The following is a 15,482-nucleotide window of genomic DNA, read 5'->3' as shown; positions in this document are numbered from 1 at the left end:
CTGCCTCCCCCACAGTAGTGGCACCGAGATTGCGCATTATCTGTATAATGACAGCCAAAGGTTCACCTCACCACCATTGGGTATTCTACCATCAAGCACTCCCACCACGCTATCATGTCAAGCTTCAATCACCTCTTTTATCTGACAGCATCAGCCTATCTCCAGTTTAGCACTTAATTTGTCACAACAATCCCAAGGTTAGTGTATGCTTTTCTGTGAGTTCTACTCTCAAAAGTCACCAACTGCAGACCTGCTCTTCATATTTCTTTGTTGGTCCAGTGCTATGCACTAATGTAGCAGATGGCCGAGAGCCACACATCATGGGCCCGTAAGCCACATATGGTTCCTAAGCTACAGGTAGGGGATTCCAGTGTTAGAATATAAAGTCTGATTCACCTTCGGGACTAAAAAAATCTGTTGCTGCTATATACCACACAACATCTTCAAAGGTCATGTGGAGCACAGCTGTTTTGGTAGCATAAGGGGGCCTACACAATATCAAGCAAGTTGTTTTTATGTTATTGCTGATTAGTTTACATAGTAGCTATGTCTTACTATGTCGCATATAGAAGTAACAGGAGTCAATCACTTGATATTATACCGAAGCTGCATAAAAAACAACTATAGAAATAAAAATAACATTCTACAATAATGTGTTAATTGAGGCTGAATAACTTACTGCATAACTTCAAAATGTAGTTGCACACGTGTAGCGTATGAAAATAAAATAATAAAAACTATAATTGTTCCTGGTTTAATCACCAGAAAAACAAAAAAGTGCTATTAAGTAGCTTTACAGCAACTAAATACTCTCATTTCCCCTATCTGGTTCTCACTTAGATAATAATCATCTCCATCTTTATAACTGTCAGCTTTCAATATATGATGGCCACAATACCATATGCATTGTACAATGTGAATTGTTATGCATTGTGTACTTCATACGAAAATGCTCTCTTGTTTGAAGAAGCCGAAAGGCGAAACAGCGCTTGTCGGGCACAGGAGGTGACCTGCCTTCCCACGTTCATCTCTACCCGTCCCCACTCATCTCCAGCACTCAGAACACAGCAATCTCCACTTCCAAGCTCTTTTCTGTCGAGACGAGCAGCTCAGGAAACATAAGGAAAGTGCACATAATGGATTGAGAGCGCCGATAGCAGATTTGGAGATTCGTGTTTTCGGACGATCGTTCTGTATTCATCATTGTAGCACTAGAAGAACTCAGCAAAGCATAATATCTCCAGCCCTGCTGGAATTGGATTCCCTGTGTCATGCTGACATGGAGGAAAGGTAACCTTGGTTATGTATATCATCCTGTGTATCTGTGCGCTGTATCTAAATTACACTAGTCTTTGTAATAAATCCTTCCCCAGAGATGTGGACCAAAAAAAAAAAAAAAAAATGAAGAATTTACCAACCATAATATTTCACGTTAAATGGCACAGTTCACACTGGAGATACGGTGTGTGTGTGTGTGTATATATATATATATATATATATATATATATATATATATATATATATATAGTGCTGGCAAAAGTTAAGAGACCACGGCAAAATTTTCAGTTTGTCTGATTTCTCCCTTTACAGGTATATTTTTGAGTAAAATGTAAATTGTTCTTTTATTCTATAAACTACTAACAACATGTCTCCAAAGTTCCAAGCAATACATTTTGTATTTATTTTCTGAAAATGAAAAATGCTCAAAATAACAAAAAAATGCATTGCTTGCGGACCTCAAGTAATAAAAAAAAAAAACAAGTTTATGATCTGTGGATGCTTCAGCAAGCTTGGAATTGGGCAGGTTAATCTTTGCGAAGGACGTATGAATCAAGCTGCATACAAGATTATCCTGGAAAAACAGATGATTCCTTCTGCTCAGGCAATGTTCCCCAACTCTGATGACTGGTTTTTCCAGCAGGACAATGCGCCATGCCACACAGCTAGGTAAATCAAGGTGTGGATGAAGGACCACCACATCAAATCCCTATCATGGGCAGCACAATCTCCAGACCTGAAAACCTCTGGAATGTAATCAAGAGGAAGATTAATTAGTCACAAGCCATCAGACAAAGAAGAACTGCTTACATTTTTGCACCAGGAGGGGCATAAGGTCACCCAAAAGCAGTGTGAAAGACTGGTGGAAAGCATGCCAAGACCCCTGAAAGCTGTGATTACAAATCATGATTATTCCACAAAATATTGATTTCTGAACTCTTACTGAGTTAAAACATTAGTATTGCTGTTTCTATATGATTATACTTTTTTTTTTGCATTATTTGAGGTCGGCAAGCCATGCATTTTTTTGTTATTTTGACCATTTCTCATTTTCAGAAAATAAATACAAAATGTATTGCTTGGAAATTCAGAGACATGTTGTCAGTAGTTTATAGAATAAAATAACAATTTACATTTTGCTCAAAAATATACCTATAAAGAGAAAAATCTGACAAACTGAAAATTTTGCAGTGGTCTCTCAATTTTTGCCAGAGCTATATATATATATATATATATATATTATATATATATATATATATATATATATATATATATATATATATATATATATACTTAATAACTATATTTGTCCAACTGGAGGTTAAATAGCTAAAGGCAAGAAAGTATGATAAAGGAAGAAGAATCTTTTCTGAGTCTTGAAGTTGCTGATGTATTGGACATAATTGGACATAACTAAAAATATTGCAATATAGCAAATGAGAAAAATACCCATTTCCTACAAGTATGTAACTAGATTTAAATTGGTTGTGTCATCTTAAAATATAAGAAAAAGAACTTCGCAGTTTACCTCTTAATAATAATCCTCCCCATACTTAAGAAAGGAATGATTACCCACCCACGGAAGCAAGAAGCTAGAAGGCAGAGGAGCACTGCGCTCTTGAAGAAATAAGCTGAGCACACTCTTTTAAATAAATAGACTTCATAAAATGTTTTGTTAAAAGGGTTATACCAAGTATAGAATATGGATCTTCAGGCTTAATATTACTGTCCTGTGTTGTTGAAATATGCTGCCTTCCAGGGAATACTGAAAGAGAAATTCCAAAAGTGAAAATTAATGTATTCAATATAGCAGGGCGCATGTACTTTTAGATATAGTGAAAAGCAAAATTAGCATCTTTTGAGGCAGATGCATCACTAGTATGCAGAAACTTTCAAAATAACTTTCATGAATGCCATAATATTGAGGGGCCTCAGGGACAGCAATGTTTGTGAATTTCACTTTCCTTCATTTTTTACAGGAAATAAATATATCTTGGTACCGTGTTAGCCAGTAGATAGAAAAATATTTAGAATTGAGAGTCCTCAGTGGTTGATACCTTTTAATGGCTAACTGAAAAGGTGGTAACAAATTGCAAGCTTTCGAGACTACATACGTCTCTTCATCAGGCAAAGACAAAAACAAATTCGGAAGAATCACATATTTATGCACAACATAGTATAGGGAAAAAAAAAAAAAAAAAGGGGAAAAATAACCATGGTTAAGCCAGGAGACATGAAGCAGAATTACCATGGGTGATAAACAGTTATGTCCATAAATATTGGGCCAATTATTAGATAAGGATTGTTTTATTGTCCTGTGATTAGGGTCTCTGTTGTGATGACCCCACATGGTCTGATGAGCAAGTTCCTTAGTTAATGTAAAAAGACATAAATCCGTGTGACACATTCATTCCTGCAGTTAGAGTGTCAAAGGTCGTCATCAGTTTATATTCCCAGACTCTCCTGTCTTTCTGCGATTTGAAGTTACCTTTTAGTACAAGTAATTTCATGTCCATAATGTTATGATTTGGGAGACAGAAATGTATTGCCACAGGTAGATCCATTCTTTTTTCTCTTATTGTATGGCAGTGAGAATTCATTCTTGTTCTCAGTTTTTGCCCTGTCTCCCCCACATACAGACCCCCAGTTGGACATTTAGTACAAATAATTAGGTACACCACATTAGAAGTGATGCAGCTGAAAGTACCTGGTATCTTGTAGTCCTGATGTGAGTTGGGGATCTTTATCTTGTCCGTGGTCATTATAAATGGACAGGTTTTACATTTTTTCTGGTTGCAAGGAAAGGTTCCTGCAGCTGTTGGAGAGGACAGGGAGCTCTTGACAATGATGCTTCTTAGATTTGGGGGCTGCCTAAAACACAGTAGTGGGGGGTCTGGAAAAATGGATTGTAAGCGGGCATCTTTTTGCAGTAAAGGCTGTAATTTCCGTGCAGCTCCCCTTAGCGCCTCCAGATTTGGATTGCAGGTAACTACTAGAGGTACCCGGTTATTTTCTTCTTTAGTTTTGTAATGTAGCAGGTGATTCCTTGATATTCTGGTGGCTCTTGTGATCTGATTTTCAATTGTTCTTGAATGGTAGCCCTGATTCAAAAAGGTCTTTCTGAGGCGACCCAGGTGTTCATCTCTATCCATTGGGTTGGAACATATACGATTGTATCTGATGGCTTGGCTGTAGACAATAGAGTTTTTTATGTGTTTTGGATGGAAACTGTCCCATTTAAGGTATGTTGGATGGTCGATTGGCTTCTGATACAGGGATGTCTCTATTTTATTGTTCTGCAGCTTAATGATGGTGTCCAAAATGTTAATTTCAGTGCAGGAGTAGTTGAGTGTCAAGTTGATGGTAGGATAAAATTGATTAAACTGTTCATGGAACGTCTTTAGCTGTGGCTCAGACTCCGTCCAGATGATTAAAATGTCATCAATGTAGCGGTAGTACGCCAGAGGCCTGGTGGGACATGAGGACAAAAAGTCGCTTTCAAGCTTGGCCATGAAAAGATTTGCATACTGTGGGGCCATTTTACTTCCCATTGCTGTGCCAGTCTCCTGTAGATAGATCTTCTTGTCAAACTCAAAGTAATTGTGGGTGAGGATGAATTTTATAAGTTTCACCACAGAATTTGCATCAGTCCCTGTGTTTTCCAGGAAGAATTTGCAGGCATTTAATCCATCCTGGTGTGGGATATTGGAGTACAAAGATTCCACATCCATGGTGGCCAGGATGGTTCCTTCTGGTAGAGGACCTATTGCTGATAGTATCTTTTACCAGGGGTTTAAGAATACCCTCTACCCATCCAGATACCTGCTCAGTAAGGGTGCCCACACATGAAATAATTGGTCTTCCTGGGTTTCCAGATTTGTGGATTTTGGGAAGCACGTAGAATGTCCCTGTTCTTGGACTTTCTGGTATCAGGTCATTGGCTCTTATGGATACGTCGGGCAGACAAGATACCAACTTGTTTATTTCCTTGTAATAATCCTGTGTAGGATCCGACTCCAATTTTTTGTAGTAGCGTTTGTCCATAAGTTGTCTGTTTGCTTCCCTCATATAGTCTGATGTGTTCATCATGACTATTGCACCACCCTTGTCAGCAGGTTTGATGATGATTTCTTTGTTGGTTTTCAGAGACTGTATGGCCTTTCTCTCCTGGGCACTGATGTTGGATGCTTGTGTCCTGTTAGTATCTATGATGGTGGATTTTATCAAATGTCTGAAGGAGTCTATATAGTTATCCAAATGAGGGTTGCGTCCCGGTGGAGGTGTCCAGTCTGACCTCTTCTTTGTTGTTAGGATCCCTTTTCCTTCAGTCCAGGTGGGTTCTGAATCTTCTGTATCATTGAAATATTCCCTCAGACGCAGTCTCCTGAAAAAATGTTCCATATCACTGCAGAGTTCAGTTTTATCCAGGGCCTTAGTAGGACAAAATGAGAGTCCTCTGGAAAGCACAGCCAGAGGGGTCATCACAACAGAGACCCTAATCACAGGACAATAAAACAATCCTTATCTAATAATTGGCCCAATATTTATGGACATAACTGTTTATCACCCATGGTAATTCTGCTTCATGTCTCCTGGCTTATCCATGGTTTTTTTTTCCCCTTTTTTTTTTTTTCTATACTATGTTGTGCATAAATATGTGATTCTTCAGAATTTGTTTTAGTCTTTGCCTGATGAAGAGACGTATGTAGTCTCGAAAGCTTGCAATTTGTTACCACCTTTTCAGTTAGCCATTAAAAGGTATCAACCACTGAGGACTCTCAATTCTAAATATTCTTCATTTTTAATCATTTATTCACATCTATTTAAAGTTTAATATTGACAACTGTCAACTTTTTTTATAGTTAATATTGAACAAAATTCTGTTTTCATATCAATGTTGTTTGTTATTAAAACCCAACAAAAATATTTAACCCCTTAACGACCGCCGATACGCCTTTTAACGGCGGCCGCTAAGGGTACTTAAACCACAGCGCCGTTAATTAACGGCGCTGTGGAAAAAGTGAATAGCGCCCCCCAGAGTCGGATTTTCTCTGGGGTCTCGGTTGCCGAGGGTAGCCGAGACCCCAGAGAACATGATTCGGGGGGTATTTACCGACCCCCGAGTTGCGATCGCCGGTAATTAACCGTTTACCGGCGGTCGCAACAAAAAAAAACAAAACGCGATTTGTCATTTAATTTCTCTGTCCTCCGATGTGATCGCACATCGGAGGACAGAGAAATAGGGTCCCCGATGGCCCCCGATAGCCCCCCAATACTCACCTATCTCCCCCGGTGCTCCTCGTGGCTCCCGATGGGCGCCGCCATCTTTTTTCCGGGAAAAAATGGCGGGCGCACGCGCAGTACGCCCGCCGCCCGGCACCCGGAAGATCTTTGGGGTCTTGGCTGCCAGGGGTAGCCGAGACCCCAAAGAACATGATCGGGGTCGGTTTGCACCGACCCATTTTGCGATCGCCGGTAATTAACAGTTTACCGGCGACCGCAAAAAAAAAAAAAAAAAAGCGATCTGTAATTCTCTGTCCTCTGATGTGATCGCACATCAGAGGACAGAGAAATAGGGGGATTCGGGGACCCTAACATACTCACCCGGTGTCCCTGGGTCCTCTTCTGTCTTCTCCTGCCAGCCGGCTTTTTCATCATGGCGGGCGCATGCGCAGTGCACCCGCCATCTGCTGCCATCTGCCAGCCGGCAGGAGAAGACGAGTTGGGGCTAAAATTAGGGTTAGGGTTAGGGTTAGAGTTAGGGTTAGGGTTAGAGTTAGGGTTAGAGTTAGGGTTAGGGTTAGGGTTAGGGTTGGGGCTAAATTTAGGGTTAGGGCTAGGGTTAGGGTCAGGCTACTTTCACACTAGCGTTTTTTGGCTTCCGTCGCAATGCGTCGTTGGAGAAAAAACGCATCCTGCAAAAGTGCTTGCAGGATGCGTTTTTTCTCCATTGGCTTGCATTAGCGACGCATTGCGACGGATTGCCACATGTCGCATCCGTCGTGCGACGGATGCGTCGTGCTTTGGCGGACCGTCGGCACAAAAAAAGCTACATGTAACTTTTTTGTGCGACGTGTCCGCCATTTCCGACCGCGCATGCGTGGCCGGAACTCCGCCCCCGCCTCCCCGCACCTCACAATGGGGCAGCGGATGCGTTGAAAAAACAGCATCCGCTGCACCCGTTGTGCGGCGCTTACAACGCTAGCGTCAGTACGTCGGCCCGACACACTGCGATGGGCCGAGTACGACGCTAGTGTGAAAGTAGCCTTAGGCTTCTTTCACACTTGCGTCGGTACGGGGCGGTCGCAATGCATCGGCCCGACGTACCGACGCACGTTGTGAAAATTGTGCACAACGTGGGCAGCGGATGCAGTTTTTCAATGCATCCGCTGCCCAGTCTATGTCCTGGGGAGGAGGAGGCAGAGTTACGGCCACGCATGCGCGGAAATGGCGGACGCGACGTACAAAAAAAAGGTTACATTGAACTTTTTTTGTGACGACGGGGGCTAAAGTTATGGTTAGGGTTGGGGCTAAAGTTAGGGTTAGGGTTGGGGCTAAAGTTAGGGTTAGAGTTGGGATTAGGGTTAGGGTTTGGATTAGGGTTGGGATTAGTGTTACGTTTGGGATTAGGGTTGGGATTAGGGTTAGGGTTGGGATTAGGGTTAGGGGTGTGTTGGATTTAGGGTTTTGATTAGGGTTATGGTTAGGGTTGAGATTAGGGCTGTTTTGGGGTTAGGGTTGTGATTATCGTTAGGGTTGTGATTAGGATTATGGATCGGGTTGAGATTAGGGTTAGGGGTGTGTTGGAGTTAGGGTTGGAGTTATAATTTGGGGGTTTCCACTGTTTAGGTACATCAGGGGGTCTCCAAACACGACAACCAATTTTGCGCTAAAAAAGTCAAATGGTACTCCCTCCCTTCTGAGCTCTGCCGTGCCCCCAAACTGGTTTACTCCCACATATGGGGCATCAGCGTACTCGGGATAAATTGGACAACAACTTTTGGGGTCCAATTTCTCCTGTTACCCTTGTGAAAATAAAAACTTGGGGGCTAAAAATCTTTTTTGTTGGAAAAAAAATTATTTTTTTATTTTCACTACTCTGCATTATAAACTTCTGTGAAGCACTTGAGCTTTCAAAGTTCTCACCACATATCTAGATAAGTTCCTTAGGGGGTCTAGTTTCCAAAATTTGGTCACTTGTGGGGGTTTCTACTGTTTAGGTACATCAGGGGCTCTGCAAACGCAACATAACACCCACAGACAATTCTATCAAAGTCTGAATTCCAAAATGGCGCTCCTTCTCTTCCGAGCTCTGCCGTGTGCCAAAACAGTGGTTTACCCCCACATATGGGGTACCAGAATACTCAGGACAAATTGGAGAACAAATATTGGCATCCAATTTCTCTTGTTACCTTTGTGAAAATAAAAATTTGGAGGCTAAAAAAATCTTTTTTGTGGGAAAAAATCATTTTTTATTTTCACTACTCTGCATTATAAACTTCTGTGAAGCACTTGGGCATTCAAAGTTCTCACCACATATCTAGATAAGTTCCTTGGGGGGGTCTATTTTCCAAAATGGGGTCACTTGTTGGGGGTTTCTACTGTTTAGGTACATTAGGGGTCTGCAAACGCAACATAACGCCCGCAGACAATTCTATCAAAGTCTGCATTGCAAAATGGCACTCCTTCCCTTCCGAGCTCTGCCGTGCGCCCAAACAGTGGTTTACCCCCACATATGGGGTACCAGCATACTCAGGACAAATTGGACAACAACTTTTGGGGTCCAATTTCTCTTGTTACCCTTGTGAAAATAAAAATTTGGGGGCTAAAAAAATCTTTTTTGTGGGAAAAAAAATATTTTTTATTTTCACTACTCTGCATTATAAACTTCTGTGAAGCACTTGGGCATTCAAAGTTCTCACCACATATCTAGATAAGTTCCTTGGGGGGTCTATTTTCCAAAATGGGGTCACTTGTTGGGGGTTTCTACTGTTTAGGTACATTAAGGGTCTGCAAACGCAACATAACGCCCGCAGACAATTCTATCAAAGTCTGCATTCCAAAATGGTGCTCCTTCCCTTCCGAGCTCTGCCGTGCGCCCAAACAGTGGTTTACCCCCACATATGGGGTACCAGCATACTCAGGACAAATTGGACAACAACTTTTTGGGTCCAATTTCTCTTGTTACCCTTGTGAAAATAAAAACTTGGGGGCTAAAAAATCTTTATTGTTAAAAAATATATATTTTTTATTTTCACGACTCTGCATTATAAACTTCTGTGATGCACTTGGGCATTCAAAGTTCTCACTACACATCTAGATAAGTTCCATGGGGGGTCTAGTTTCCAAAATGGGGTCACTTTGGGGGGGGGTTTCTACTATTTAGGCACATCAGGGGCTCTCCAAACGCGACATGGCGTCCGATCTCAATTCCAGTCAATTTTGCATTGAAAAGTCAAATGGCGCTCCTTTGCTTCCGAGCTCAGCCATGCGCCCAAACAGTGGTTTACCCCCACATATGGGGTGTCGGCGTACTCAAGACAAATTGTACAACAACTTCTGGGGTCCATTTTCTCCTGTTACCCTTGGTAAAATAAAAATTTGGAGGCAAAAAGATCATTTTTGTAGAAAAAATGTGATTTTTTTATTTTCATGGCTCTACGTTATAAACTTCTGTGAAGCACCTGGGGGTTTAAAGTGCTCACCACACATCTAGATAAGTTCCTTAAGGGGTCTAGTTTCCAAAATGGTGTCATATGTGGGGGGTCTCCACTGTTTAGGCACATCAGCGGCTCTCCAAACGTGACATGGCGTCCGATCTCAATTCCAGCCAATTCTACATTGAAAAAGTAAAACGACACTCCTTCTCTTCCAAGCTCTGCGGTGCGCCCAAACAGTGGTTTACCCCCATATATGGGGTATCGACGTACTCAGGAGAAATTGCACAACAACTTTTGTGGTCTAATTTCTCCTGTTACCCTTGTGAAAATAAAAATTTGGGGGCAAAAAGATCATTTTTGTAGAAAAAATGAGATTTTTTATTTTCACGGCTCTACGTTATAAACTTCTGTGAAGCACTTGGGGGTTCAAAGTGCTCACCACACATCTAGATAAGTTCCTTAAGGGGTCTAGTTTCCAAAATGGTATCACTTGTGGGGGGTTTCCACTGTTTAGGCACATCAGGGACTCTCCAAACGCGACATGGCATCCGATCTCAATTCCAGCCAATTCTGCATTGAAAAAGTCAAACGGTGCTCCTTCACTTCCAAGCTCTGCGGTGCGCCCAAACAGTGGTTTACCTCCACATATGGGGTATCGACGTACTCAGGAGAAATTGCACAACAACTTTTGTGGTCTAATTTCTCCTGTTACCCTTGTGAAAATAAGAATTTGTGGGCGAAAAAATCATTTTTGTGAAAACAAATGCGATTTTTTATTTTCACGGCTCTACGTTATAAACTTCTGTGAAGCACTTGGGGGTTCAAAGTGCTCACCACACATCTAGATAAGTTCCTTGGGGGGTCTAGTTTCCAAAATGGTGTCACTTGTGGGGGGTTTCCACTGTTTAGGCACATTAGGGGCTCTCCAAACGCGACATGGCGTCCGATCTCAATTCCAGCCAATTCTGCATTGAAACAGTCAAACGGTGCTCCTTCACTTCCAAGCTCTGCGGTGTGCCCAAACAGTGGTTTACCTCCACATATGGGGTATCGGCGTACTCAGGAAAAATTGCACAACAAAATTTTTGGTTAAATTTCTGTTTTTACACTTGTGAAAATAAAAAAAAATGGTTCTGAAGTAAAATGTTTGCAAAAAAAAGTTAAATGTTCATTTTTTTCTTCCACATTGTTTTAGTTCCTGTGAAGTACGTAAAGGGTTAATAAACTTCTTGAATGTGGTTTTGAGCAGCTTGAGGGGTGCAGTTTTTAGAATGGTGTCACACTTGGTTATTTTCTATCATATAGACCCCTCAAAATCACTTTAAAGGTGATGTGGTCCCTAAAAAAAACATGGTGTTGTAAAAATGAGAAATTGCTGGTCAACTTTTAACCCTTATAACTCCCTAACAAAACAAAAAAATTGTTTCCAAAATTGTGCTGATGTAAAGTAGACATGTGAGAAATGTTATTTATTAACTATTTTTTGTGACATATCTCTCTGATTTAAGGGCATAAAAATACAAAGTTTGAAAATTGCAAAATTTTTAAAATTTTCGCCATATTTCCATTTTTTAAATAAATAATCGCAAGTAATATCGAAGAAATGTTACCACTATCTTGAAGTACAACATGTCTCGAAAAAACAATCTCAGAATCAGCGGGATCCGATAAAGCATTCCAGAGTTATAACCTCTTAAAGTGACACTGGTCAGAATTGTAAAAATTGGCTCGGTCATTAAGTACCAAATTGGCTCTGTCACTAAGGGGTTAAAGTAAAAAAAGTGTAACTATCATTTTGTAAATATTTTTATATATTGCAAGAGCTCAATAGTGTTGATCGGTGGGGAGGACCCTACCCTCCACATTATCGGTCAAAACACTGCTCTGAATTGCACAGCTCCTGTGTCAGTCTATATGTCCGTACATTCAGTATAAAATAGGGGTTTAGGGACCCATAGACTTACTACTGAATAGTTTTGACCGATTGGTGGGGATCCCAGACCACCAAAATCAGCTAAACTATACAGCATCTATAACATATAAAAACTTTTACAAAGTGATAGTTACACTTTAACCCCCTTAAGCAATAGATATTTTGGTATTGCAGCCTGCTGGAAGTTTTTTCCTTTTTCTGTAAGAGACTTTAACTTTTATTTTTCAATTTTTTGTCAACATATAATGGCTAGCTTTTAGCATGATGAGTTGTATTTTTCAACGTATTAATTTTGAGTTACATATAACTTGTTGAATAACTCTTTCTGTGAAGGAGATGGAAAAAAAGCTATAAAATCCACCAAAAATAGAAAACAGTTCCACCACTTAGTTTTCCCTGCAGCTGGGTAGAGATAAGAGTAGAACTTCTAGTATTTTTCATTTGTGAACATTTAGAGTCCAATTCATTTAGGCTGGCATTTTGCAAGCTAGCCTTAATGAAGGTACCGCTGGAGTAACATTTGCCTAATTTTTTGAGAGCTGCATCTTACAACTGGTGCAAATTTTTACTTTAGTCAGGAACCAGAAAACACTTCTTGAGTAATTTACGCAACTAAATTGGTGTAAATTTTGAGCAATTTTTCAGGTAAACCTTATCCCGCCCTGTCCCACTCAAGTTCCACCCACTTTGACAGAGCTGCACAGGACTGGTATAAAAATAGAGAAAGTTGTAAATTTTTTGCAACTCTGAGTTTAACAAACAATTTACAGTGCTCGATTGCAGAAAAATGATGAAAACACATTGAATCAAGCCCTTCATTTTTATACTGTGCACATTTTTTTCATTTTGTAAATCAGCTTATTAACTTATATTTGCCTATTTATTTAGTCCTACTAGAGTATATCACAATGTGACCTACTACTTGCTGATATAATGCTATAGCATACTTTAGCATACCAAAGCCTTACAGCCTGTCAGAAGTAAACTGCCAGACAACTTCTGAGGTCACACCTAATAGACATAGTCCTGGAAGTCATAGTTCAGATGCCCACACTCATTAGGCCTCTTTCACACTTCCGCTTTTTGCCATCCGTCGCAATCCGTCGTTTGGTAAAAAAATGGATCCTGCAAATGTGTCCGCAGGATGCGTTTTTTTGCCATAGACTTTTATTGACGACGGATTGCGATGGATGGCCACACGTCGCATCCGTCGTTCAACAGATGCATCGTGTTTTGGCGGACCGTCGTGGTGAAAAAACGTTCAAGGGAACATTTTTTCGACCATCGGATCCGCCATTTCCGACCGCGCAGGCGCAGCCAGAACTCCGCCCCCTCCTCCCCGGACTTCAGAATGGGCAGTGGATGTGTCGGAAAACTGCATCCGCTGCCCATATTGTGCACAATTTTGCACAACGTCCGTCGGTACATTGGGCCGACGGTTTGCGACGGCCCCGTACCGACGGAAATGTTAAAGAGGCCTTAGACTAATGTCAGCTGAACCCATTGATAGACGGTCTATTGTGTATGGGGGCTCTGGCCTACAGATGATCAAGATAGATGTGGATTGGACATCTCCAATTTTGGACTGCCTCTCCCTGAGATAATTGGTTGGAGCACTTATCAGTTGACAGCTTTCTCAAAGAAAACACAGGAGCGCTCAGCCGAACCAGTGTTCTTGTGTGTGGGAGAGTCGGCCAAGATAGATGAAAAACAAACAACTGGCCATACATCATTTGGCCAACAGCCATCTAATATGTATGGTGGGCCTTAAGGTACCTTCACACTAAGCGACGCTGCAGCGATACAGACAACGATGCCGATTGCTGCAGCGTCGCTGTTTAGTCGTTGTGTGGTCGTTGGAGAGCTGTCACACAGACAGCTCTCCAGCGACCAACGATGCCGAAGTCCCCGGGTAACCAGGGTAAACATCGGGTTACTAAGCGCATACTCACATTCCGGTGCCCGGCGTCCGCTTCCCTGCACTCCTCCTGCATCCTGTGTCAGCGCCGAACATCTCCGGCATCTCCCACAGAGCAGAGCGGTGACATCACCGCTCTGCTTTACGGCCGGCACTTACACAGGATGCAGGAGGAGTGCAGGGAAGCGGACGCCGGGCACCGGAATGTGAGTATGTGTTTTTTTTTTTACATTTACACTGGTAACCAGGGTAAACATCGGGTTACTAAGCGCGGCCCTGCGCTTAGTAACCCGATGTTTACCCTGGTTACCAGTGAAGACATCGCTGGATCGGTGTCACACACACCGATTCAGCGATGTCAGCGGGAGATCCAGCGACAAAATAAAGTTCTGGACTTTCAGCAACGACCAGCGATCTCACAGCAGGATCCTGATCGCTGCTGCGTGTCAAACACAACGATATCGCTAGCCAGGACGCTGCTACGTCACGGATCGCTATCGTTATCGTTGTAAAGTCGCTTAGTGTGAAGGTACCTTTAGACATTTGGCTATCTTATATGCCTATTTACAGTGGCATCTAAGGGGTTACAAATCTCTTGACAACTGCTGAATGGAAAACTAAGTTTGATATTTCTGCCTCAAAAACATAATATGTGGAAGCAAAAGAAGCAATATTTTTCTCATATATAAGTATTCATCTAAAACACACCAATATACAATTGTCTACTCCACCATTGTTGGAAGAAAATTGCAATTAGATGACATAGAAAAATACCTAATTCTTATAAAGATACAGCTAGCGAAGGCCATACAGTGATTGCCATAGAAAAGGTTGCGTGGCAGCAGTAATGGGCTGTGTGCTACATAGGATTGAAGGTCCATTAAAGACAAGGCAACAGACCGGATTGTGTTATGGATGGATTTTATGCAGGACTATGAAGGACTATAACGTGTGGTGGACTGTATAGGTCAATGCACTGTAGTGTGTACTGGACTGTGTACTGGACAAGACACTGAATTGTATTGTGTGCTGGACTGTAGATTAAATAGATAGTGTAATGGACTGTGTAATAGACTGGATTTCTTCCTAGGTAACACAATGTAGCAGGTTATGTGGCAGATAAAGGTAATGATTGGTAGGACAATAGATGGACTGCATGCTTCTAAGCAGAGAGATTTGCTAGCAAAAGATATGACATGTAATGCCAATATGCAATGACAATGCAATGAATAGTGTCCTAGAAAAACATTACCCGTTTTTATTTTTGTACGAGCGGGGGAAGGGAGGGTACTTTGTTTGTCTGGGAAAGTTTGGCTTGTAATAGCTGCAGAAATATTAAAAAAGAGCATTAATAGAATATCCTCTGCATGGGCACAAAAATATTATATATACTAAAAAACACATAATGCATTAGCTTCCATTCAAACAATAGTTACACTGAAGATCTTTTCTAGTCTTTTTCCGTAAAATGCAAAATGTACCACAACGTAGGACTGAAACATATTGACCACATATACAATATCGAATTTACATCTAATGAGTTAGTGGCCACAAAATGCTATGCCTCATCCATGTATAAATAGTCTTATATATATTTTATATTACTGGAAAATAGACTTCAAGTACATTTTAAAATAAAAAGATAACTGCATTAAATATGTATCTTAGTTTTTCAAACTTTTGCTTAACATCA

The 15,482-nt window shown here is 41.2% G+C and overlaps 1 protein-coding gene across 19 annotated transcripts in view; it reads right to left on the bottom strand.

The window, feature by feature from the left end:
- ABI3BP (ABI family member 3 binding protein) overlaps nucleotides 1–15,482 on the bottom strand; it is a 674,363-nt gene that overhangs the window by 158,515 nt on the left and 500,366 nt on the right. For 15 of the 19 annotated variants that reach the window (XM_077296740.1, XM_077296741.1, XM_077296745.1 and 12 more), the window contains 2 exons: nucleotides 15,042–15,113; nucleotides 2,969–3,043 (listed from right to left, as the gene is read on the bottom strand). The exons of the other annotated variants lie outside the window; for them this stretch is intronic. In XM_077296740.1, coding sequence (XP_077152855.1) covers nucleotides 2,969–3,043; nucleotides 15,042–15,113 — 147 coding nt within the window. The remainder of the gene's footprint in view (nucleotides 1–2,968; nucleotides 3,044–15,041; nucleotides 15,114–15,482) is intronic. 19 annotated transcript variants of the gene reach the window in all.

The sequence above is a fragment of the Ranitomeya variabilis genome, chromosome 3 (assembly GCF_051348905.1).
Source record: "Ranitomeya variabilis isolate aRanVar5 chromosome 3, aRanVar5.hap1, whole genome shotgun sequence".
NCBI classification, from domain to species: domain Eukaryota; kingdom Metazoa; phylum Chordata; class Amphibia; order Anura; family Dendrobatidae; genus Ranitomeya; species Ranitomeya variabilis.
This window is presented reverse-complemented; position numbering and strand designations above follow the sequence as displayed.